The 26,402-nt window shown below is 42.7% G+C and overlaps 1 protein-coding gene and 1 long non-coding RNA gene across 7 annotated transcripts in view; one reads left to right on the top strand and one right to left on the bottom strand.

The window, feature by feature from the left end:
• The window catches only part of LOC129050485 (uncharacterized), a 215,986-nt gene that overhangs the window by 130,757 nt on the left and 58,827 nt on the right, over nucleotides 1-26,402 (top strand). For all 3 annotated transcript variants that reach the window (XR_008514131.2, XR_008514133.2, XR_008514132.2), the window contains one exon: nucleotides 1,841-1,905. This is a non-coding gene — a long non-coding RNA (uncharacterized LOC129050485). The remainder of the gene's footprint in view (nucleotides 1-1,840; nucleotides 1,906-26,402) is intronic.
• Nucleotides 1-26,402, bottom strand: part of ZNF609 (zinc finger protein 609) — a 231,322-nt gene that overhangs the window by 182,997 nt on the left and 21,923 nt on the right. For 3 of the 4 annotated variants that reach the window (XM_002825559.4, XM_024232812.2, XM_054532786.1), the window contains exon 2: nucleotides 7,783-8,656. In XM_002825559.4, the coding sequence (XP_002825605.2) occupies nucleotides 7,783-8,529 (747 nt within the window). In that variant the 5' untranslated portion in view covers nucleotides 8,530-8,656. Of the gene's footprint in view, nucleotides 1-7,782; nucleotides 8,657-20,750; nucleotides 20,798-26,402 lie in introns of all 4 variants that reach the window. The other variant, XM_054532785.1, reaches the window with a different exon arrangement.

Raw genomic sequence — 26,402 nt, 5'->3', positions numbered from 1 at the left:
GTTCTTCTGTGGGTGCTCTGAACCATGACTAAACTGTACCAAGAGAAATATATTTTAAAATATTAATATGGTCTGGCACCTTCCTGATGCTAATGGTTCCAGGCCCACCCCAATGGCACAACTGGGAAATTAACTGAAGAGAAAAGCCATCTTCCCTCTGCTCTCTACTTTCAGATGGTCCTCTTCCACAGCTTTGCCATGCACAGATTCATTCTATACATATACACAGAGATAGAACATGCTCATACACACAAATAACTCTCCGCAGGAACTGAAAATCAAAGCCTAACCCCATGGTTTTTAAGTGAGCAAGTCCAATTTCCTTCTTTGTAGCTCTTGACACATGCTGGCTGGGAGCCGTCTGGATTTTTTCTGCCTTGTTCCTGCACCAGAAGGCTCTGCACTGCAGGTCAGGGGATGATAAGGAAATGAACAGTGTAATTTCCAAGGCCTCTGAACACAGCCCTGTCAGCAGCTCTGGAGGCGGGTTACTCAAGCATGGCTTGAAGAGTGAAAACCACAGAGAGAGGGCTCAGACAGCCAGCAGTGGCAGGATCTCAGCTGTGTATGTTACTGCCACCTCCAGCCTGATAGCCCAAGCCTTGCTGCCTCCCTGGATGAGCTCTGCTGGTAAAAGCTCTTATACCCAAATGGCAAAAATACAAGTTCACACTGGGGGAGGAAGATTAAGGGCTAAGACTTAGATTTTTTCCATGCAGTCTTGTGTAGAAACAAAAACACTTAGCACTACTCCAGTGTCCGTGAGATTGCATATTCCGGCAAAACCACAGTAACACCTATCCAACATACCCAACCCCATACCAGGGATATGGCCAGAAAAGAAGCTCGATTCATATGAAGTCTGAAATTCAACAGGCCACTTCAGTATGCCCTAAGCTAATTTTTGGTCTTCCTCCCACCTCCAACTATAATTATCAGGGGCTTTAGAACACATCACCACCATGAAAATTTCCCAGCCTAGATTTGGAACTTCTTCAGACCACAGTGCTAAAAGTCTTAGCTAACATGTATATCTATTCATACTGGGATTCCTGTAAAGTGGAATGTTGTTGTATTTTAGTACATTATTGCCTAGCACAGACTAAGACCAATTTCCACTCAAACTGTATTTTTCTTTTTTCTAATATTTATTGAATGCTTCCTACATGCCAGGCACTAAGTGTTTTATATGAATTAGCTAACTTAATCTAAAGACAAACCTTTTTTTTTTTTCTTGAGACAGAGTTTTGCTCTTGTTGCCCAGGCTGGAGTGCAATGGCACAATCTCGGCTCACTGCAACCTCTGCCTCCGGGTTCAAGTGGTTCTCCTGCCTCAGCCTCCTGAGTAGCTGGGACTACAGGCATGCACCACCATGCCTGGCTAATTTTGTATTTTTAGTACAGACGGGGTTTCTCCATGTTGGTCAGGCTGGTCTCGAACTCCCGACCTCAGGTGATCCACCCACCTTGGCCTCCCAAAGTGCTGGGATTACAGGTGTCAGCCACCGCGCCTGGCCTAAAGACAAACTTAAAGGCCAGGTGTGGCGGCTCACGCCTGTAATCCCAGCACTTTGGGAGGCCAAGGCGGGTGGATCACTTGAGCCCAGGAGCTCGACACCAGCCTGGCCAACACAACGAAACCCTGTCTCTACTAAAAATACAAAAATTAGCCAGGCGTGGTGGTGCATGCCTGTAATCCCAGCTACTCTGGAGGCTAAGGCAGAGGTTGCAATGAGCAGAGATTGCACCACTGCACTCCAGCCTGGGCAGCAGAGTGAGACTCCCTCTCATAAATAAATAAATACAAACTTATGTAGGTGCTATTTCTCTCATTTTGCAGATAAGAAAACTGAGGAAGAACAATTAAGAGACTTGGTCAAGATCACTCAGTAAATAAGTGCAAAGGTAGGAAACAAAGCCAGGTAGTCTGGCTCCAGAGTTCACACTTTTTAAAAAAATTATTTTTTTTTTTTTGAGACGGAGTCTCACTCTGTTGCCCAGGCTGGAATGCACTAGTGCGATCACAGCTCCCTGCTGCAGCCTCAACCTCCCAGGCTCAAGCCAGGAGGCCTGGCTAGAGTTTATGCTTTTAGCCACTAAATTATACATAAGAGTTGATGTGAAATTCAAGTTTAGAAGGCTGGTGTTTTAAATGAGAAGTGGCCCCGAATACTTACCTTGAAAGGAAAATTCACAAATGTTCTCAAACTTTGATGTATATAGCAATTATCTGGAGAGACTTCTGGAAGTACAGATTTCTGCGCCCTTACCCCAAAAACTTATTTAGCATATCTAGGGTAGGGTCCAAGAATATGCATTTTTGATACTCTGGTGATGTACATGGTTTTATGGGACACACTTTTAGGAACTCTGCTGTAGATGGTAAACTGTAAGCTCCTCAAAAAGCAGAGACCATCTCTGTTTTATTCACCAGTGTATACCCAATACCAAATAGAAAACCTAGTATCTAAAATGCATTCAATTAATGTACTGACTGAATGAAAAGTGATAACAATTAGCCAACAGTATATCTTCTCTACAAAATACTTAGTAATATCCACAATACATTTGAAGGTCTGCCTATTAGTGATGTGTCCAAGGAAGAAGCACTAGAACAGGGTTTTACCTGCAATTGCCAAGTAAAGAAAGAATTATTCCTCAATTATTACAATGAAAATTTGGCTGAATGAAATATTCCAGAACACACACACATATATCATAAGTAGTCAAGCTCAAAGTAGCAGTTTTAAAGTAACTTTCCTTCTTTATAAATAACAGGATAGGTTCAGTGCCAGCTGTAATGGTTATTCTTTGCAAACATCATTCATTACCTTACCTAAAATCCTAAACTCAAAGATCCTTTGTTTATTGAGTGTCTACAATGTTAAAGTCACTGTGAAAAACAAGTGAAAGCAGTTTTGGGGTGAAAGCAATTTTGGAGTATGTAAGCATTTTCATCTAATGTTTCAAGGTAGTCTTTACATTGGAAAAATGGCTGGGTGTGGTGGCACACACTTGTAGTCCCAGCTACTTGCGAGGCCGAGGCAGAAGTGCATAAGTGAGGCCAAGGCAGAAGTGCATAAGCCCAGGAGTTCAAGATCAGCATAGGCAACATAGCAAGACCCTGCCTTAAAAATAAGCAAATAGGCTGGGTGTGGTGGCTCATGCCTGTAATCTCAGCACTTTGGGAGGCTGAAGCAGGTGGATCACTTGAAGTCAGGAATTTGAGACCAGCCTGGCCAACATGGTGAACCCCTATCCCTACTAAAATAAAAAAATAAAAAAAACTAGCCGGGCATGGTGGTGTGCATTTGTAATCCCAGCTACTCGGGGAGCTAAGGCAGGAGAATCGCTTGAATCAGAGGCAGAGGCTGCAATGAGCCGAGATCGTGCCACTGCACTCCAGCCTGGGTGACAGAGTGAGTCTCCATCTCAAAAATAATAATACTAAGAAAATAACAAAATAAAGTGGGAAAATTGAGAATCCTTCCTGACAGTTAAAGATTTGTTAAGAATCCCAGAGTAACAACATGCCATAAGAATTTGGTGTCTACAAATCTGGCTTTGCCAGTGACTACCTGTGAGATGCCGGGCAAGTCACAGGACCTCACTGGTCTTAGTTTCTTCTATAAAATGAGGAAATTGGACAAGATAATCTTTCCCTGGGACTGCCTTGAATTACAATACCTAGAAGGAAAACAGAGTTTCTGAATGAAAAAATAAGTTAAGCTTGTAGTTACAGAATGCAACTCTGTCCCACATAAATATCAACTTCTTTTTAATGTTTTCCATGAAGGAAAATCTTGAGGGCATTTGGTTTCAGGAAGTAAAGCTGACTGCTCTGCCATCAATAGCTGAGAAATACAGCTAGTGGAAGAAGGCGTTAAGAAAGCCTTGGATCAGAAGGAATAAAAGAGACCTGACCTTGGTTAGGCAATGAGGGACTGCAATACAAGAGAACTGAGCTAGAAGGCACAAATTAGGGCAGGAATACAAAACCAACGGCAAAGGAAGATGCTCTTAAGAACACAGGATATGATAGCACGCATGATCAGAAGTTGAAAGAGCAAAGAGCACACTTTATGGTTTTCTTTGTATCCTAAACTAATGGGGGAAGTGGTAAATATATGCGGCATTCTGAAAGCAGCAGAAGCTGACATTCAAACACGGGAAAAGCAAAGTGCAGTGTTCCTACCTTGCAAGATCAAAAGCAGCAGCTAAAGACATGTGAGGGGGACCTTCTGGTTGGAAACTTCTAGATCCTTTCTTTAACTACTAGAGCCTACTTGGCTATTTCATATGATCTGGGGGAAAAGAAGGAGTCTCACCTTAAACTCCTGGTCATAAGCCCTGACAAAGTCAGCACAGATAGATCGTTGCCATCTGTGGTTTGTAAATTCCTTTTTTCTTGCCTGTCAGAGTGGCGACATAAGCACTAAGCTCAGGACACTCAGACAGGCGCCTGCCCTCCTCCCTACCTCCCCTTCCATCCCTAACTTAACAACCCATCAATCAAACTAAAGGCAAGGGAACAGGCAAGAGCCGGAAGGCTCTGTCTTGTTTATTCCTCAACATTCCCTCCCCCATCTCTTCAGCTGGCAGGAAGTATGAGGCAGAAGTGTTCAATAACAATTCAGAGCAGCAGCAGTTGCTAAGAGCCATCTCTGGTCTCTCCTAGAACTCTGGGAAACAGCACAGAGTGAGCCCTGTCAGAGGAAGGTATGGTTGAGCAAAAGTGGGATCCCATGAAGGGAAATCCACATCCTCGTCTGATAGAAAATTTCCTAGGCCATAGCCTGAGATATCTACCTTCACAAGAGAGAAGAACATGAGATAGATAATTTCTCTTTCTCTTTTTTTTTTTTTTGAGACAAGGTCTGGCTCTATTGCCTAGGCTGGAGTCCAGTGGTGCCGTCTCAGCTCAATGCAACCTCCACCTCGCAGGCTCAAGCTATCCTTCCACCTCAGCCTCCCCAGTAGCTGGGACTACGGGTGCACACCACCAATGCCCGGCTAATTTTTGTAGTTTTCGAAGAGACAGGTTTCACCATGTTGCCTAGGCTGGTCTCAAACTCCTGAGCTTAAGCAATCTGCCCACCTCGGCCTCCCAAAGTGCTGGGATTACAAGCATGAGTCACCAGGCCCAGCCAGTAATTTCAATATTCAAATCTTCTTCATTGGCTAGTAGTCAACACTGCTACTCTGCACCACAGACTTCAGTCGAGAAACTTCCCAAATTTTATGAGTTCTTCCTCTTCACGACAGTTCCCAGTTTAGAGGATGCAATCCCTAGATTATACCAAAACATCTGTTTTGCTATTTTGGTTCTGTTCGTTGTCCCTACATAGAAACGTCCCAAACCACAGGCAAGCCCATTTCTCAGAGAGAAAATTTTAAAGAAGTTTTCAAAGACTTTGCTTATAAATTATAGTACTAATCATCAAATACTCACTGAGCACCTATTATGCCCCAAACCAAGAGATTGTTGTTTCTCAAAAACCGCTCCTCTGCATGGTTCCTAACTTTCTTTCCTTTAACTTGCCTCTTCTGCTCCTCCCAGTCCAGAAATGTTCTCTCCCTGCACAGCATGTTTTAATCTCCTAGCAACTTCCAAACATTTATTTAAATAATTATTTATTTCAATAGCCAAAGGTAATATGGAAAGGCACCCCCAGGACCAGACTGTCCAAAAGAGTTGAGGGAACAGGGGAAGGAACTGAGAAAGCAGGTTATTGCTTATAGTTACATGAAACTGTATAGCAAATTTTCTGCTTCTAAAAGTAATTGCCAGCAATTTTCTCTATCTTTCAAAAACTGAAGCACAGTCTCTTTCCCTTTTCTTTCTCATTCTGCTGCCCCATTCTCACAGTCTCCCTGGGAGACAAAGCTTATATGGCAAAGCAACATTATTAAGGGACAAAACTCCCTGGCACCAAGATGTATTCTTAGCTGAATATACTGCATCTTTCAGCCCAATTATAATCTGAAGGGCAGCCACCCAATCAGTCCCTGCACCTCTATGTGAGAAAATGGGTTCCATTTGCTTCTCTGTTAGAGACAATCATGGACATTTACCCTTAAATCCAACATAAAGCTAAGCAATATTAATCCTTTCATCCACAGACTACCACTGGGCTTAGAAGGTTGCAACATGAGTCAAGTACTCTAAAATTTAGATAGGAGAATGAAGGTCATCCTCAGAAGTACTTTTTAGCACAGGAAGAATAATTATTATGAATATGGATATATGGCAAGAGTTTCTTGAAGCCAGATGTAGGGAACAGTCTAATGGGCCTGGAACACAAGCAACAACTGCTAGTACTCCTAAGCCTCTTTAAACCAGTATTATCCATCTGTACCCGAGAGAAAATAGCAAATCACAGCCAGCACAGGATGAGCCAAGCTAGTAACCAGCTGGAACCTGACTCTGCTGAAGTGGACTATAGCATCTGCCACCTAAACACAGGCAGCCTCTCTGGCAGCTGCCACTGGTAAAAGGGAATGAGCCACTGTATTATTAGTGGAAGAAACTCACAGACCTGTTACTGGAGAAGCCCAGATGTTGCTAAGAGCTACAGATGTGCCAGAGGCAAAGACCAAAATACCGACAGCAAAGAAAGCATGAACTACCACTGGAATACAGGCACTAAGAGGGCACCAACACCCAAACATACACATCCAGCCTTTATTTATTAACACTTACATATGGAAATAGGTATTCCCTGCTGCAGCTGATGTAATTACAGAGAAACCAATTTATACTGCATCTGCTGGGATCAGCTGAAAGCACAGGGTGAGCAGAGCACAGAGCAGAAAATCAAGAGCCAATGAACAGCTCACCACAAGGCCACTGTTTTGCAGGAAATTATAAGCTGCTGAAGTTTAAAGCTGCCTGAGCTGACCCTAGACTCACACCTATTCTCCTCCAGCCCTGCAAGTTCCATTTCCTGAAGCATGAACTCAGATCATCTTCCCAGAGGAAGGACTCAGTTCTAACCCCTCCTGGGGCTGCAGGCACCTGTCCTTCCAAGTCAAGCAGAAGGCAAGGTATCATTACACTGTTTGGCAGCTATTAAACCATGAGGAGACTTTGATTCCTAATAGTTGTGGGAGATACCTGGCGTGAAGCTACACCTTTAATGGCCAAACAATCTCTTCCTAGGCCAAACTGTCATAACCACAAGAATAACTCCTAAGATCTAAGTACCTCAAAGTACAATGAGTACCTCTTGCCCCCAAAATGTGCCCCTTTGCTCTTTGGTAGCCAGCAATAGAACACTTCGTAGATAAGCCATGAAATTTAACCCTTTGTTCTGCCAGAGACCCAACAGCACCATTTATCCCATCAAGAACCGTACTCAATCTATATTATCACCAAAGGCGTATTGTTTATCAACTATTATGAGTCTGATGATGAAATGCCAGTCAAGCTGGGAACCAAATAAAGGTCTGATGCCAATCTCTACCAACAAGTGTCTGAGTTGGGCAAAGACAAGGTGGGAAGGTCTCAACTCAGACTACAGAAAGTTCATTCTACAAAGTAGCTGCCCCCAACAACAAATATCCTGTTCCAAAATGTCCAGGCCTGCTGTAAATGAGTCTGTAGGGGAATCCTCTAATTTGGAAGAAAACCACATTATCATTACCAGCTGCTCTGACCTTGTAATTGGTCATTACCCACACACTAATGAGCCTCCCACAGAGTACACATGGTATTTGGCAGTTAGTCCAGGGCAGTTCTGACTGGCAGTCAGTGGGCAGCCATATCTGGCCACCTCTTACCTTTTCAGACTTGACTTTCTTTAGCGGGCGACACTCATTCTCCCCTTCCTCTGGCTCCGGTTTAGTTCCCAAAGGATTGAGCGCTGCCCCAGGCTCAATAGCTATACTCCCAAGTGGCTCCACAGCTCCTGTATCCACCCCTGCACTTCCATCATACTGACCACCCCGTCCTCCCAAGGGAACTGGCTGGAGGACCCCAGGATCCTTTTCTGAACAAGTCCCCACTCCTTCGCTTCTCTCCTTCTTGCTCTTAGATGAGCTGTTCTCCTTCTCCTTTTTGGAACCGGCTACACTGCGGGATGCCTTAGCCGCCTTCTCTGAGCCCTTGGGAGCAATAGCAGCAACCAGGCCTCCAGCATTGGCACCATCTCCTGAGCGCCCCTGCACCTCTTTCTTGCTAGCTGCCCCCTCACTTGGAGTGAACAGGGAAGTCCCTGGAGTGGGTTTGCTAGTGTCTTTGCCACTCTTATTCCTTTTGGATTTTGATTTGCCTTCCTTCCCTTGAGGACCTGGCACTGGGGTCACAAACTTGATGTTGTCTGGTAGTGTGGCCACAGCATTGGGAGCCGGTATCCCCACCTCCTTTGAGCCTGACATTTCCAGTTTCTGCTGGTCCTTTTCCAGATCGGCGTCCAGGTCAATGATGAGATTCCCTACTCCAATGTCCCATTCATCCCCACTGTCGTATGTCTCAACCGGGTTTGCATCCACTCCTTTCCCTCCGGAGGCTCCACTGCTCAAGGACATCTTAGAGTCAACGTCCCACCTCAAGATTCAAGGCTCTTCCTTGCCCCCAGCTTTCCTATTTTCAGCTTCAGCTATGTTCTCAGACCTGCCACATTGGTCAGTACATGCCCAGTGGACAACATCATTGCTGGAAAAAGAAAATTTAAAAAGCTGTTAAAGGAAACAATACAGGCAAGAGACGCCTGAAATAAACTCCCACACAAAAACAGACCCTTCCTATGGGGCTATCATATCACAACAGACATGACAAACAGGTTCAATTGTATTTCTAACCAAGTTACATTGGACCTAAGGAAAAATCAATTCCCACTCCATCTCCCTAGGGAACAGTACAGTATTTCCAATTGCCCAGAGATTCCGTGGTTAAGTCTTAACTAGGAGTCCTCTAGAGTTAATTTCCCATTCCTAAGAGACCTATTTCTACTACCACTGTCAGCTGGCAACCCTTTCGCAATCAATACAGGTCCTGGCATATCACAGATGCAAGCTCTAGCACAACTTTACTTATACCCCCATTTCTCCTTGCTTTTTCTTACATTATCAGAGACTCAGAACATGATCTAGCAAAAGCTTTAAAAACCCTCTAACAGGGTCTATCTCTAGTACAAATAGTATAGATTCCTCTTACTATTGGGAAAGAAAAGTCTTATGGTTAAGAATAAAAGAGAAAAACAAGCAGAACTGGGGAAAATGCAACTTCAGGACAGGGGGCTAAGACTTAAACTAGAGGAGACAATCTCAGAGGGGACTCAATCAAATCAGCTTAAGTTCAGAGTAGCTGAATCAGCCTTCTCAAACTCCAGGTTTCAAATTATTATCTCAATAGCACGATTCAAAGTGGCCTTTCCCATTTCCCACTAAAATAGGAAGACACACAAAAGAAGAAAAATGTTTACTCTACGAAAAACTGGACACTACTAAAAATCCTAACGCCAGGATGTAGGATAACTCTTCACTTTCTCATGTAATACTGATGGCACTGTATTGACAAACACCAGGCCTCACACCACAGGAAACAGAGATTGGCTACAAAAGGGGGTGGTGTTGATGGGGTATATTAAAAATGCAATTTATGGCCAGGTGCAGTGGCTCACATATGTAATCCCAGCACTTTGGGAGGCAGAGGCAGGCGAATCACCTGAGGTCAGGAGTTCAAGATCAGCCTGGCCAATGTGGCGAAACCCCGTCTCTACTAAAAATACAAAAATTAGCCGGATGTGGTGTCAGGCACCTGTAATCCCAGCTACTCGGGAGGCTGAGTTAGAAGAATCACTTGAACCTGGGAGGCAGAGGTTGCAGTGAGCTGAGATCGCATCACTGCACTCCAGCCTGGGTGACAGAGTAAGACTCTGTCTCCACTATCTCCTGACTAACGAGACTTGAGGAGTGTGCCATCTAGAAAACCTGGCAGTCAACATATATCATCCAGTATTATTTTATGATAAAGCCAAAGAGTTCTGTTCTTGCTTATTCGTCTGTCCACCATCTTTCTGTATCCATTAAAAAAAATTTTTTTTTTTTTTTTGAGTCAGAGCCTTGTTCTGTTGCCCAGGCTCAACTGCAGTGGCGCAATCTCGGCTCACTGCAACCTCTGCCTCCCGGGTTCAAGCAATTCTCCCACCTCAGCTTCCCGAGAGGTTGGGATTACAGGCATGCACCACAATGACTAACATTTGTATTTTTAGTAGAGACGGGGTTTCACCATGTTGGCCAGGCTGGTCTCAACCTCCTGACCTCACGTGATCTGCCTGCCTTGACCTCCCAAAGTGTTGGGATTACAGGTGTGAGCCACCGTGTCCAGCCAAAAAGTAATTTTTATAAGATAATTGAGTAGAAAGAACAAGCCAGTAGTGTCACAGTGAATTCTGCAAAGTGGATCTCTAACTTTGTAGAGATCTGTAAATGCCACAGATAGGACAGAGACAAGACAAATTGTACTTTTTTACCTATTCCCTCAGAGCAATGTCAAAGAACTAGGGTGTAGGGGCAAGAAAAGATGTCACAGTAGAAGAGCAAAGGAGAGGAGCCAGGTGAATGCCTGCTAGCAACTGGAATTTAAGAGGGAGAGGTGTGCACACTTATCTGCCGTTTAGCTGTAGATGTGGAAAGAAAATATATCCATTACCCAAGTGGAGATCTTAGTGTTAACAGCAACCAACCACTATTTATTAGTAAATGCCAAGTCTACATAGATCCTACTTTATAAGAGATGGGCAAAAAGTGGGGGTGGAGGATATGATGTACAAACTATGAAAAAAGTTACAAGGTAAAGGAAACATAATCTCTTACAAAATGATAACTCTAGGCCAGGCATGGTGGTTCACGCCTGTAATCCCAGCACTTTGGGAGGCCAAGGCGGGAGAATCACTTGAGCCCAGGAGTTTGAGACAAGTCTGGGCAACATGGCAAAACCCTGTCTCTATAAAAAATACAAAAATTAGCCAGGTGTGATGGTAATGCTTATAGCCCCCGCTACTCAGGGAGCTGAAAGGTGGGAGGATGGCTTGAGCCTGGGAGGTCGAGACTGCAGTGACCTGAGATTGTGCCACTTCACTCCAGCCTGGGTGACAGAGCAAGATGCTGTCTCAAAAAAAAAAAAAAAAAAAAAAAAGAGAAAGAAAGAAAAAAAAAAAGAAATGATACTCTGAAAATGATCTAGGATTCTGAAGAAATTAGTAAGCTGTTTGGAATTCTCAACACTACACAAGAAGACTTGGCCTCCATGAAATAGCATAGTAGATACCTATTCATTTGTTAGAAAATCTTTTACTTATTGCCTTCGACGTGCCAGGCACTAACCTAGGTGCTGAAAATACAGGAGCAAGTAAGACAGTGAGTAAGGCAATGGAACATGGTACTGAAAATAATTTTTCTATTATGAGGGGCAGAGGGCATCTCTAGGAAAGGAGATGCCAACTGAATTTCCATGATAGAGAATTATTAAAGCACAGTTCTTCCCCAATTCATAACTTTTTAGTTCTCTAATCTTTGCAATTGTGGCTAGGCTTAGAGTGTAACCTACATTAATCTAAGGGTTACTCACTATCCTCAGTATGTAATTTAACCATTAAAACAACCCCACCTTGTTTTATCCTTGGAAAAACAATAAAACTTTCCTTAGTTTCAAAAGACCTTCCTCTAGAAAATAGAATGGTAATGGAAGAGAGACTCCGAAGGAATAAGGAAAGCATATAAAACAGAAAAATGTTAGTGCTCACTGAGAGCTTCTGACAGTTCTCAGTCTACTGTACTGCCTGACCTGCTGCAGGATGCATGATAAACAAAGTATGCCAGTAAGGAAGAAAGCATTAAAAAGATAACAGAGGCCAGGCACAGTGGCTCACGCCTGTAATCCCAGCACTTTGGAAGGCTGAGGCAGAAGGATCACTTGAGGTCAGGAGTTCAAGACCAGCCTGGCCAACATGGTGAAACCTCATCTCTACTAATAATACAAAAATTAGCTGGGTGTGGTGGCATGTGCCTGTAATCCCACTTACTTGGGAGGCTGAGGCATGAGAATCACTTGAATCTGGGAAGCAGAAGTTGCAGTGAGCCAAGATCATGCCACTGCACTCCAGTCTGGGCGACAGAGTGAAATTGTGTCTCAAAAAAAAAAAAAAAAAAAAAAAAAAAAAAGATAACAGGTTAAAATGAAAATGTGTAACTTAGTTGGAAGGACAAAAGGATATAACATTAAAAAAAAAAGATGCAAGGAAACAAAAAATGCAGTATCAATTAAAATTCATAAAGAAAGCCAGGCACAGTGGCTCAGGCCTATAATCCCAGCACTTCTGGGCCTCCTGGAGGCCCAGGTGGGTGGATCGCTTGAGGTCAGGAGTTCGAGATCAGCCTAGCCAACATGACGAAACCCTTTCTGTACTAAAAATATAAAAACACGAAAATTAACCGGGTGTGATAGTACATCCTATAATCTCAGCTACTTGGGAGGCTGAGGCAGGAGAATTGCTTGAACCTGGGAGGCAGAGGTTGCTCGTGCCACTACACTCTAGACTGGGCGACAGAGCAAGATGCCATCTCAAAAAATCAACCAGCAAACAAAAAAACTACCTGAAATACTAAAATCAGTTCAATGTAGCATAAATTTAAATAATTCCTATAAATACAAATAACAACTGCACTTTGTAATCTAAAAACTCAATTCAGATATTAACAATTATCCCTGAATAACATGTGAGGGAAAACCAGTACTTTGATAATGTACCTCAAAAAGCCTTAACAATAAGGAAAGATGCACTGTAAGTTATAAAGCTGACATTTTTTTCAAATTCCTCTTGTTCCAATTCCATATGCCATGGCAAATTGTTTTGTTTTTTGGGATTTTCTTCTAGTAAGCAAGTAATACTGCCATTATACTTTTTAAAAATTGTACTTTTTCTGAAACGGTAGCTGGAGGCGAAAAGAACATCTGATGATCTATGCTTATTCCCAGATTCCACATCTTAAGTGTGATATTAATAAACTGAAAGGATGTACTACAGAGCACAGTATGGTACAAGACTGGGAAGCCATTTCTTAAGAGGAAAGACCTTAGAAACTGGGATTCTTTAGTCTGGAAAGGAGAACACTGAAGGAAGACAGGCTGTTAGCTTCAAATATATGATGGTGCCAGGCAAGGTGGCTCACGCCTGTTCTCCCAGCATTTTGGGAGGCCTAGACAGGTGGATTACCTGAGGTCAGAGTTTAAGACCAGCCTGGCCAACATGATGAAACCCCGTCTCTATTAAAAATACAAAAAATTAGCCAGGCATGGTAGCGGGAGCCTGTAATCCCAGCTACTTGGGAGGCTGAGGTAGGATAATGGCTGGGAGGCAGTGAGCTGAGATTGCACCATTGCACTCCAGCATGGGTGACAAGAGCAAGACTCTGTCTCAAAAGGAAAAAACAAAAACAAAAACATACGTATATGTATATGACGTCTGCAGTGTGGAAGAGAGAAAGTAACTCTGTGACTCTGAGGGTAGAAAGAGAGTCAGTGAGTAGAAGTTACAGAAAGACAGATATTTAACTCAGGAAAAAATTTAATATCCTGAGATTCCCAACAATGACCCACAATGTTTAATGTCTATTTTACTGAAAGTATTTAAGCAAAAAAAGCATAATCACCTGTGAAGCAAATACATAAAAGATTCTCCTGTGTGTGGTAGGGTTAGTCTAGACATGCCTAAGGCCTTTTTCAAATTTATAATTCTATTAATACACCCATCAAAAAGTGCTTTCCCTACTAGAAAACTATCCAAAATTTCTGAATGATCAGGATGCAAAGAAAACATATCCCAAGGGCTGATCTTTGGTGGTCCTGATGTTCTTTCAGAAAGTCCCTATATTCCTATTTTTGAGAGTGAAGAGTTTTCATAAGTACTACTTTTCAACCAGGTGACTTTTCAGAAATCTAGGTTTCCAAACCCAGCAGGCTTCATAGTAACTTTGGTGGTACATTTCCAAAGATACACTGTAAAATTGCCAAGGATTCTTCAATCAGCCTGGCTGCAGCAGCCAAACCACTTCCCATCTGTTCCCTACAGCATCCCTGGCTTTATGCAGCTAATAATCAACTCTTTGACAGGTCATTGCAGAGATGTTTAACCCCAAGAGGTAGGGTAACCAACATGCTAGTGGGAAACGAAAAGCACTGACCTCTTGCTTTCATGGCAGAGAAAGTGCAGAATCAGGAGAACCAATATCTTACAGAGACCACAAGGCATGTAACAACTTGCACAAGCTTCTGTGATTATTTTCCTCTCTTGTCTCTCCTTCTGTCTGAGTGTACTCCACCTCCTTCTTTAGGACTGCAACTCAACAGCCTCTGGAATCACTTGTCCACCATGAGTTGTCAGTACTGTGTTTTGTTCCTACATCTGATCATTAAGAAATTCCTCGCTACATGGATATGTTTAAGGGACCAAGATAGGTCATGACAATCACTTTCCATACCCTGTATTTACCCAAAGCACTCCTGCTTAAAAACGTATCATAACAACATCCATCTCTTTGACTCCCAGCCCACAGGCTTGTACATTGTAAATCATACATTTCAGGTCATTAATTGCAATTTTAAGGACTTATGTCAGTGACCATACAACTCTTCTACCTCAGGAATGAACAAGGCCTCTCCTTCAACAAGGGTAAGAATGAGAGTTTTCATGTAAGGTTTCTGTCCCAGCTCAGAGGGCAAAAACAGCAACTGGACCCCACTCATATCCAAACATAAACATAACAAGAAACACTACATTTCTCTTTCACCCCAGAGAGATCTCTGTATCCATCCAAGAAGGCTTCAAAGAGCCAATTCCTTTAATTGGTAACTACCCACAGATAATCCAGTATAAGCAGTAAATTGTCTAATACTATTCTACTGTAAATTTATCTGTCCTCTCCTTTTCTTATGGATTTTGGATCAATCCTCTTACGGGCTTTGAACTGAGCATGTGACAGTTATATATGAATTATAATCTGCTTGAGACCACACAGGTCACACACAAAATATGGATATTAGGGCTGTCTAGCTAGGTATTCCCCTCCAAAAACTGCATGCCAAAGAAAAAATGCTATATTCAATTCGAGGAGGGTAGCATGGTGTAGTAAAAAGAACACTGAACTCTGAGTCAGGAGATGTGATTTCTGGACTCAAATTTCCATTGACACTAGCTAAGCTGCTTCATTAAGTATTTTCTCATTATAAGATGGAGGAAGAGTCTATCACATTCTAAGCATATCATGAGGATATAAATCTGAAAAATGTAAGACAAGTCAAAGCTGGGTACAGCACCTCACGACTGTAATCCCAGCACTTTGGGAGGCTGAGGTGAGAGGATCACTTGAGCCCAGGAGTTCTAGACCAGCTTGGGCAACACAGCGAGACCCCATCTCTATTTATTTAAAAAAGAAAAAGAAAAAGAAGACAACTCGAAAATACATGACCCAACTACTCTTATAAGGTTCTAGTGTCTGAACTTAGGGAGAACTGTCTCATGGTTCTACCTTTCACAAGGCATCTAAAGTATTAAGAAAAATAAAGGAAAACGTTTTAAAAAAATTTTTTTTACAAATTAAATTACAGGTTGTACCAATACTCATTTGAGTTCCATGAAAGGAAATGGCAATCTTTTCTTCTTCCATGAACTCAGTGATTAGGGTTTTCCTTTTAGGCTATGCCTACCTTCACATGTGGCTTTTTTTTTTCTTTTCTTTGAGACAGAGTCTGGCTCTGTCGCCCAGGCTGGAGGGCAGTGGCGCAATCCCGGCTCACTGTAACCTCTGCCTCCTGGCTTCAAGCAATTCTCCTGCCTCAGCCTCCCAAGTAGCTGGGATTACAGGCATGTGCCACCACGCCTGGCTAATTTTTTGTACTTTTAGTAGAGATGGGGTTTCGCCATGTTGGCCATGCTGGTCTTGAACTCCTAATCTCAGGTGATCCACCTGCCTCGGCCTTTTAAAGTGCTAGGATTACAGGCGTGAGCCACCATGCCCGGCTAGATGTGGCTCCTAAAGCCATACACTGTAGTGACTGACAGACTCCATCTTGCTTCAGAAATCCCTCAGGGACAAGGTACCAATCTCAAGACTCATGGTTTTATTTATTTATTTTTGAGACGGAGTATTGCTCTGTCGCCCAGGCTGGAGTGCAATGGCACGATCTCAGCTCACTGCAACCTCCACCTCCTGAGTTCAAGCGATTCTTCTGCCTTAGCCTCCCGAGTAGCTGGGATTGCAGGGGTGCCACCATACTTGGCTAATTTTTTTATTTTTGATAGGGATGGGGTTTCACCATGTTGGCCAGGCTGGCCTCAAACTCCTGACCTAGTGATCCGCCCACCTCAGCCTCCCAAAGTGCTGGGATTACAGGTGTGAGCCACCACACCCAGCAAGACTCACGGTTTTAACATCTGTACTACCTCTTTTGCCAGTTGTTCTAACCCACAAGGTTGTTGTTCCCACTGACAATATAAACTGTCTTCGAATATAAACTGTGTGAGGTTTATAGGATTTGATGTCTCAGGGAACTGTCAATAAACTAATGGGATACAACAAAGTCGCTGAGAAGGTAACCATTTTATACCATCTTCCCTGAATTCTAGATGTTGCCCTGAAATCAATTCATATTTAGCCAGCTTCAGTATGGTTAGTACAACATGTAAACCATCCTCAGTGACTCTCAGCTTACCCAACTGTAAAAACAGGCATTTCCCTCTCCACCTGCCACACTTCATGGGAGCTTGCTAATCAAATGAATTTCCACCTAGGGCTCTAATGAGAAACAATCACCTTCCCTTTGGGCCTCTCCCTTAATTTATTACATTAATTACTGTAACAAAGAAACTGTGTCATCTCCTCAAGTACCATAGCTTTCAGCTTATATCTCCAATGGAGATTAGATAAAGAACAGACTAAAAGAGCCAATTTGAGAAGACAGATCCAATTCAACAGGGCTTATCTGACCATGTGTCACCTAAGGACAGGAGGGCAAAACAACAGCATCTCTTAGTCCCTGAGTCTTTATATGCTGCAACTCATCAATAGTTTTATAGTCCTCAAAGGCTGCTATTCTCCAACAAAGATTACAAGGCTTGACCTGTTTCATTTCACATAAGCAACTGACTCTTCCATCAGCACATAGCAATTCAGCTGGGCTCAGGTTTAGATCCTTGGTGTTTGTCACTACTGCTCTGTGCCAGCATATATCTCACAATAGGCTAAATGGTATACTGAATATGTAAATAATTCAGTCCTGACCCTTTAGAGATTCATTTGGTGAAAGTGATCCACATAGAAAACCCTTACTAAAGCCTGTGTATAGGTAGGCCAAAAAGCAGGGCAGATTATCTAAGGTAAACAATTTAAAAAAACTACTAGCTGGGGGCCGGGCATGGTGGCTTATGCCTGTAATCCCAGCACTTTGGGAGGCCGAGGCAGATGGATCACCTGAGGTCGGGAGTTCGAGACCAGCCTGACCAACATGGAGAAACCCCGTCTCTACTAAAAATACAAAAACTAGCCAGGTGTGGTGACGCATGCCTGTAATCCCAGCTACTAGGGAGGCTGAGGCAGGAGAATCGCTTGAGCCCAGGAGGCGGAGGTTGCAGTGAGCCAAGACCGTGCCATTGCACTCCAGCCTGGGCAACAGGAGCAAAACTCCGTCTCAAAAAAAAAAAAAAAAAAACAAACAAACTACTGGCCGGGTGCAGTGGCTTATGCCTTTGTACTCCCAGTACTTTGGGAGACTAAGGCGGGAGGATTACTCGAGCCCAGGAGTTTGAGACCAGCCTGGGCAACATAATGGGACCCTGTCTCTACAAAAATACAAATAAAAAATTAGCCAGATATGGTGGCAAATGCCTGTAGTCTCAGTTACTTGGTAGGCTGAGATGGGATTATCGGTTGAGCCCAAGAGGTTGAGGCGGCAGTGAGCTGTGATCATGCCACTGCATTCCGGCCTGGGTGACAGAGCGAGATGCTGTCTCAAACAAGTAAATAAAAATTTAAAAATAAGCTCTGCCATGCCTCTTCCCCTCATAATTGGATGGCTATGTAGCTCTTTAGAAGTTCTTATCCCCAGAGATAAACTTTTTGTGCTAAGGAGGTGGTGATGTCAAATTATTAGAAAAAAAGTGGCTGGGTGTGGTGACTCATGCCTGTAATCCCAGCACTTTGGGAGGCCGAGGCGGGTGGATCACCTGAGGTCAGGAGTTCAAGACCAGCCTAGCCAACACGGGGAAATTGTCTTTACTAAAAATACAAAAATTAGCCATGCATGGTGGCGGGTGCCTGTAATCCCAGCTACTTGGGAGGCTGAGGCAGGAGAATCACTTGAATCCAGGAGGCAGAAGTTGCAGTGAGCTGAGATCACACCACTGCACTCCAGCCTGGGTGACAGAGCGAGACTCTGTCTTTAAAAAAAAAAAAAAAAGTGAATAGTGGAGATGGTAGCATTTAAAACATCTAAAAAACTAGGCTTGTGCCAGGCGCGGTGGCTCACGCCTGTAATTCTAGCACTTTGGGAGGCCGAGGCAGGTGGATCACAAGGTCAGGAGTTCAAGACCAGCCTGGCCAAGATGGTGAAACCCCGTCTCTACTAAAAAAAAATTAGCCGGGCGCAGTGGCAGGTGCCTGTAATCCCAGCTACTCGGGAGGCTGAGGCAGGAGAATCGCTTGAACTTGGAGGGCAGAGGTTGCAGTGAGCCGAGATCGCGCCACTGCACTCCATCCTGGGCGAGAGAGTGAGACTCCGTCTCAAAAGAAAAAAAAAAAACAAACTAGGCTTGCACACAGAACTGTTGTGTCAAATCATTAATTTTCCTTTTTTTTTAAATTTTGAGACAGGGTCTCACTCTGCCACCCAGGTGGGAATACAGTGGTGCAAACAAACACAAGCTCACTGCAGTCTTGACCTCCTGGGTTCAAGGGATCCTCCTCCTGCTTCAGTCTACCATGTAGCTGGGACCACAGGCATGCACCACCACCATACCTGGCTAATTGTTTCTTTCTTTTTTTGTAGAAAAAAAGTCTCTCTTTGTCACCCAGACTGGTCTCAAACTCCTGCGTTCAAGAGATCCTCTCACCTTGGCCTCCCAAAGTGTTGGGATTACATCACACCTAGTTCTTCATCTCTAAACATGGTCAAATTCATAGTCTCAGGGAAGGGAAAAAACATTTAGCATTTTTCAGAACAGACAAGGAATTGCCTTCATTTTTTATATTCTAGACCTTATCTCTCCCTTCCCAGATCTATTCTACAAGAAGCCCTAGAATAAATCTGAGGGGACAAAGAAAACTTCTCTTATCAAAAAATAGAAATAATGCTAGACTAGCCATAAAAAAGGGTGGGATCCACATAAATATCCTTAAAGATACCTAACACTACCTCTCCAGCCATGAGGTATGGCCACAACTGCCACCATTTTGCTTCAAGGATGTCACATTTGTTTCCTGCACTACACCGCAAGCACCCTGAGGGCAGAGGCTGTCTCTCTTGTGCTCACCATTGAAGAACCAGTGTTTGGTTTACAGTCTACCTTCATTAAGTATTTTGGTCAACAAATGAGTGAATGAACACTGTTTTCCTCAATGAGCAGAATCATATCAATGCCCCGCTGGCATTTCTCCTCTCCATTCTTACTTCACCTTGATTTGTCACTAGTTATAAACTCTCTCAATTAGCAGTCAGCCGTCAAATCTACTAGATCAGAGTGTGGATTCCTTTCTCCAGAAAAAAGAATTCAGATTCATTAAGAATCTAAGGGAAAGGTTAGAAAACAAAGCAGCTTCCATATTTCTTAAAATTCCTAACCATTTCTGAGTATTATCTTAGCCTTGCAACAGTCTCATTCATGCATAGTTGCTTCCCAAAAAAGGACTAGTCCACAAACTCCTGAGAGCCCCCAGGTATATATTTAAATGTATAATAAATGTAAAAGTTCTATCAGACTTAAACCATCCAAGTGTCACATTTAAAACACCTATGAATCGGCCGGGCATGGTGGTTCACGCCTGTAATCCCAGCAGTTTGGGAGGCCGAGGTGGGCGGATCACAAGGTCAGGAGTTCGAGACCAGCCTGGCCAGTATGGTGAAACCCCATCTCTACTAAAAATACAAAAAAAATTTAGCCGGGCGTGGTGGCGCTCGCTTGTAGTTCCAGCTAATCGGGAGGCTGAGGCAGAAGAATCACCTAAACCCAGGAGGCGGAGGTTGCAGTGAGCCGAGATTGTGCCACCGCACTCCAGCCGGGGCGACAGAGCAAGACTCCGTCTCAAAAAAATAAATAAATAAAAATAAAACAAAAAACAAACAACAACAAAAAAACACCTGTGAATCAAAAGTGAAAAAAGTAGTCATGAAAAGTGGTCATGCTTGGGAAGAGGGATACCAACTGGGAAGAAACACAAGGGAATCTTGCAGGGTGCTGGAAATAAATGTTCTATATCTTGAACTGGATAGTGGTTACATAGCTGTATACATATGGAAAAATTGAGTTGTGCACAAGATTCGTGCACTTACTGTACTTTACTACATACATATTATACTTTTTTAAAAAGTAAAAGAATAAATACCTATGAACAAGAGAATTGTCTTGCTATAACATAGTCCTGATCCTAAAGTAGTATTATATGTAAAGGGAATCATGCCATTAATCACCACTGATTAGGCTATTTAGAGAGATAACAGGAAGGGAGGGATGGAGGGAGACAGTAAGAAACTAACTTACAGATTACTTGATGTTTGACTATGAGATTCATAGATCTGTTGGAGAGTCTGAAAAAAATTAATCAGAAATAGGGCTATAACAACAAACCAAAAAAAATTAAGTAATGATATTAATTCCTGGGGGGGGAAAGTTGCACCAAAAATGTAATAGTAGTAGATCAAATGGCTCAATAATAAACTTATTTACTCAGCACAATAAATAATGAATATTGACCTAACCAAAAATTGTGACATAACTATATTGGGATGATTCGATAAGAAGAGAAAGGCAGTAAGAGAACACATTATTATTTAGAAAAATGGGAGTAAAGTCCAGGCGTAGTGGCTCACACCTGTAATGCCAGCACTTGGGAGGCCAAGGCGGACAGATTACTTCAGGTCAGCTTGGCCAACATGGCAAAACCTGCCTCTACCAAAAATACAAAAAATTAGCATCGCATGGTGGCACATGGGTATAGTCCCAGCTACTCAGGAGGCTGAGGCATGAGAATCACTTGAACCTGGGAAGTAGAGGCTACACTGACCTGAGATCACGCCACTGCACTCTGGCCTGGGTGACAGAGCGAGACTGTGTCTTGAAAAAAAAAAGCTGCCCCACTATTTGACTTTTAATACAAAGTTCATAGGAAAACAAAAATAATTTATCTATTATTTGGATAGATAAAACAATTTTTTTTTTTGAGACACGGTCTCACTCTGTCACCCGGGCTGGAGTGCAGTGGCGCGATCTCAGATCACTGAAACCTCCACCTCCTGGGTTCAAGTGATTCTCCTACCTCAGTCTCCTGAATAGCTGGGACTACAGGCGCATGCCACCACACCTGGCTAATTTTTGTATTTTTAGTAGAGATGGGGTTTCACTATGTTGGGTAGGCTTGTCTCGAACTCCTGACCTCAAGTGATCCAACTGCCTCGGCCTTCCAAAGTGCTGGGATTACAGGTGTGAGACAACGTGCCTGGCTGATAAAATAAACTTTAAATAATTTTAGGAAAAGTCAAGGATATACTTCTTCATACTCCTGGATTCCCTTAACAGGTTATTATAAAATGTACCAATCCAATAATTTATCAAAAATTTTATTGTGGGGGATGGGAGAAGGGGACAGTAGAAAGGATGTGGGTGTGGCTATAAAAGGACAACATGAGGGACATTTGTGGTGATGGAGCTGTCTGTATCTTGACTGTGGTGGTGAAAACAGTATGACTCTACATGTGATTAAGTCTGCACAGAACTGAAAACACATATATACAAAAGTGATTATGAGTAAAATGGGGAGGTCTGAACAAGATAGATGGCTTATATCAATGTCAAAATTACGATATTGTGCTTTAGCAAGATGTTACCACTGGAGGAAACTAGGTAAAGGGTACAAAGGATCCCTCTGCATTATTATTACTATTTTTTGAGACAGTCTTGCTGTTTTGCCAGGCTAGAGTACAGTGGTGCTATCATGGCTCACTACAGTTTCCACCTCCTGGGCTCAAGCAATCCTCTCAGCTTCCAGAATAGCTGGGACTACAGGGGTGCATGACCATGCCCAGTGAATTTTAAAAAAATTTTTTTGTAGACAGGGTCTCACTATGTTGCCCAGGCTGGTCTTGAACTTTTGGGCTTAAGTGATCCTCCCACCTCAACCTCCCAAAGTGTTGAGGTTACAGGCATGAGCCACTGCACCCAACCCCACTGCATTATTCTTACAACTGCATTAAGACTCTATAATTATCTCAATATAAAAAGTGTAATTTAAAAAACATGCAAACACTTTGTTAATCTTCCATTTTTAAATTTCTACCACTGTTAAACATATTTTATTTATTTACTAATTACAAGAGTAGCCCAATCATTAAGCTAAAATCACTTCTAACCTGAGTGTTCCATATCTAATACGGGATCCTAAGAACTGGTGATCAAGTCTATATGTTCTTTTCATCACTTGACATTATATTCCCTTTGTCTTTAAAAGCTGAATTTTTTTTTTTCTTTGCATGTATTCATTAAAGCCTTCATCTTCTTTGGTCATCAGCTTTGATAAATACTTCTTCAGGGTCAACAGAATACACAGTATCACAAATATAAACAAACCTTGGTTTTACACAGATGGAAGTTTATTTTTATCTTTGTTTATTTGGTACTGATTCTCTTCCTAATGATGCCCAGCATTTCCCTGGCAGTACACTAAGTTAATTTTTCGAGGAATATCTTACCAAGATTCTTAGTTTCTTTTCACTTTCACTTTTTTTTTTTTTTTGAGACGGAGTCTCACTGTCACCCAGGCTGGAGTGTAGTGGCGCAATCTCGGCTCACTGCAACCTCCGCCTCCCGGGTTCAAGCGATTCTCCTGCCTCAGCCTCCTGAATAGCTGGGACTACAGGCAAGCGCCACCATGCCCAGCTAATTTTTGTATTTTTAGTAGAGACGGGGTTTCACCATGTTGGCCAGGATGGTCTCGATCTCATGACCTCATGATCCGCCCGCCTCGGCCTCCCAAAGTGCTGGAATTACAGGCGTGAGCCACCGCGTCCGGCCTTTTTTTTTTTTTCTTTTTTCTTTTTTTAAGACAGAGTCTCGCCCTGTTGCCCAGGCTGGAGTGCAATGGCGCAATCTCGGCTCACTGCAACCTCCACCTCCCAGGTTCAAACGATTCTCCTGCCTCAGCCTCCCGAACAGCTGGGATTACAGGCACATGCCACCACGCCCAGCTAATTTTTGTATTTTTAGTAGAGACAGGGTTTCACCATGTTGGCCAGGCTGGCCCCGAACTCCTGACCTCGTGATCCGCCCACCTCCGCCTCCCAAAGTGCTGGGATTACAGGCGTGAGCCACCGTGCCCGGCCAAGATTCTTAGTTTCTACTAGGGGCTGCAATTGTTGGCCAAAAATTACACATCCTAAGAAAGTAGTTTAGACTTTCTCCCTCTTTTTAAATGCAATTCTTATCCACACTGAAGCTCATTTACTTTTCACCTCAGTCAAGATATTCCTGAAGCATAATCTCAACAATTTGGGGACCTAACTACCTGGAAGAGTTTAATGTCATAGGAAAATCTCAATATTTCACTTATGTGAAACATTTATTAAAATGTCAAATAAGATGAATGTCACTAAACTCTTCCACATAGAACTTATCATCAAGATGGTCTTTGGAGGCAATGTCACCAGGACAAAAAAAAAAAAGGAAAGAAACTGAAACAGCACCCTCTAATCAAACTTGTTAATATTTGATTAACAAGGAAGCAGCACAGTGCAATGGGGGGAAAAACACAAAACCAAGTAAGCAGGCAGAAAAACTCAATTCTACTATTTACTCTCCCTAGATGTGTAATAACATTGGGAAGTCACTACAGCTATTTGGGCCTCAGTTATTTCATCTGTAAGAAGCTGAAATAGCCAGGTGTGATGATGTGTGCTTACAGTCCTGGCTATTCTGGAGGTTGAGGCAAGAGGATGATTTTTGAGCCCAGGAGTTCAAGGCCAGCTCAGATAATTAATACACCTTATATAGTAGACTGTAATGCTGTCAGTAGACACTGAAACAGTGCTGGGCATGGTGGCTCACACCTGTAATCTCAGCACTTTGGGAGGCCAAGGTGGGAGGGTCATCTGAGCTCAGGAGTTCAAGACCAGCCTGGGCAACATAGTCAGACCTCGTCTCTACTGAAATAAGAAATGTAGCCAGGCGTGGTGGTATGCATCTGTAGTCCCAGCTACTCAGAAGGCTGAGACAGGATGATAACTGGAGCCCAGAAGGTCGATGAAGCAGTGAGCCATGATTCTGCCACTGCACTCCAGCCTGGCTGACAGGGTAAGAACTTGCCTCAAAAAAAAGAGGCCGGGCGTGGTGGTTCACGCCTGTAATCCCAGCACTTCGGAAGGCTGAGACGGGAAGATCACCTAAGGTCGGGAGTTCGAGACCAGCCGGACCAACATGGAGAACCCCGTCTCCACTAAAAATACAAAATTAGCTGAGCGTGGTGGCACATCCCTGTAATTCCAGCAACTCAGGAGGCTGAGGCAGGAGAATCGCTTGAACCTGGACGGTGGAGGTTGCAGGGAACTGAGATAGCACCATTGCACTCCAGCCTGGGTGACAAGAGTGAAACTCCATCTCAGGGAAAAAAAAAAAAAGAAAGAAAAAACTGAAACAGCACCCTGTAATCAAATTCGTTAATATTCCTCCAGCAATATGAATATTTACTTTACATAAAAAAGACTATAAATAGCCATTTATTAGTTGAAGTCAGATTTGTGCATATCTTTTCAAAAATCTTTCAGTTTTCAGAGCTTTTGGAGGTTTTTAGAACTGAAGAAAAGGGACTGTAGACCTAGGGAAGTATTTACCATCAGAAAATCAGTTTGCTAATTCACAAAACAATTTTCTGCCACTCCATGACTAAAGTTTTCAAGCAGTCTTTGGTCTGACCTTCCTTACCAGAAGTCTTTTCAAACTAAACAATGTCCACTGGTAACAACTGTGTTCACATAAAAGTATTAATGATTTGTCATATGTGATTTTTCCTTATGTAATCTAATCCATTGCTTTGACGCCAACAAATTATATGACTGGCACCAAGTCATCTCAATCTTTAATCTACATTTTCCAGCTTTCTAATATGGTGTAGTTTTTAGTCCTTTCACTCTGAACCCTTCTTATGGACAGAACCACATCTGAAATCTACACCAGTTCCTTAGTATAGTGACCACGCCACTTACAATTTAAGGTGCTATACTTTCACTAAGCATTCCACAGGTTATCTCTGAATTCTTCCTAAATTCTTGGGTAGATAAATTTGAGCTCATCAAGTTTACTGATTTAATCAAGAAAAGCCTAGGTAGCCAGAAAAAAAAAAGTATAGGAAATATTAAATAAATGTTAACATTTCTGGGATAATTCCTGGGACTTCTATATATTTTTCTGTACTTCCTAGAGGATTTATTCATGTTCTAATCAGAAAAAAACTTTTAAAAAAAGTTAAGCATCTATCATCATTTGTACTAGAAACTTTAATCTGGTTGGAAAGAAATAGTGGAAATTCTCTAATGTTTTCATTCTTAAATGGATCTTTCACACCATGATTAAGTAGTCTTACCAATTCTCTAGCTGACCTTTTCATTATAACATATCTTTTTTAAAAACAAAAACAAGGCTGGGCGCGGTGGCTGACACCTGTTATCCCAGCACTTTGGGAGGCCAAGGCAGGCGGATCACGAAATCAGGAGTTTGAAACCAGCCTGATCAACATGGTGAAACCCCATCTCTACTAAAAATATAAAAATTAGCCAGGTGTGGTGGCGTGCGACTATAATCCCAGCTACTCAGGAGGCTGAGGCAGGAGAATCGCTTGAACCCGGAAGGTGGAGGTTAAAGTGAGCCGAGATCGTGCCACTGTACTCCAGCCTGGGCGACAGAGCAAGACTCCATCTCAAAAACAAACAAATAAACAAAAAACACAAATAAAATCTCTTACCTAATCACTTCTACAAAGAGGCTTATTGAATTCATCTTTTATTCACCTAATTTCTACGTTGTTCCTAATCACTCTGTGGGCTTCTCTGGCCTTGACTGAAAACGTTTCTAATATTTTAGAGATGCCTTCTTCTTAGAAAGATGCCTTTCTTCGTGGTGGCTCATGCCTGTAATCCCAGCACTTTGGGA

This window comes from Pongo abelii, chromosome 16, assembly GCF_028885655.2.
Source record: "Pongo abelii isolate AG06213 chromosome 16, NHGRI_mPonAbe1-v2.0_pri, whole genome shotgun sequence".
NCBI classification, from domain to species: Eukaryota; Metazoa; Chordata; class Mammalia; order Primates; family Hominidae; genus Pongo; species Pongo abelii.
The sequence above is the reverse complement of the archived record's forward strand: the minus strand, read 5'-3'. Positions and strand labels throughout refer to the sequence as shown.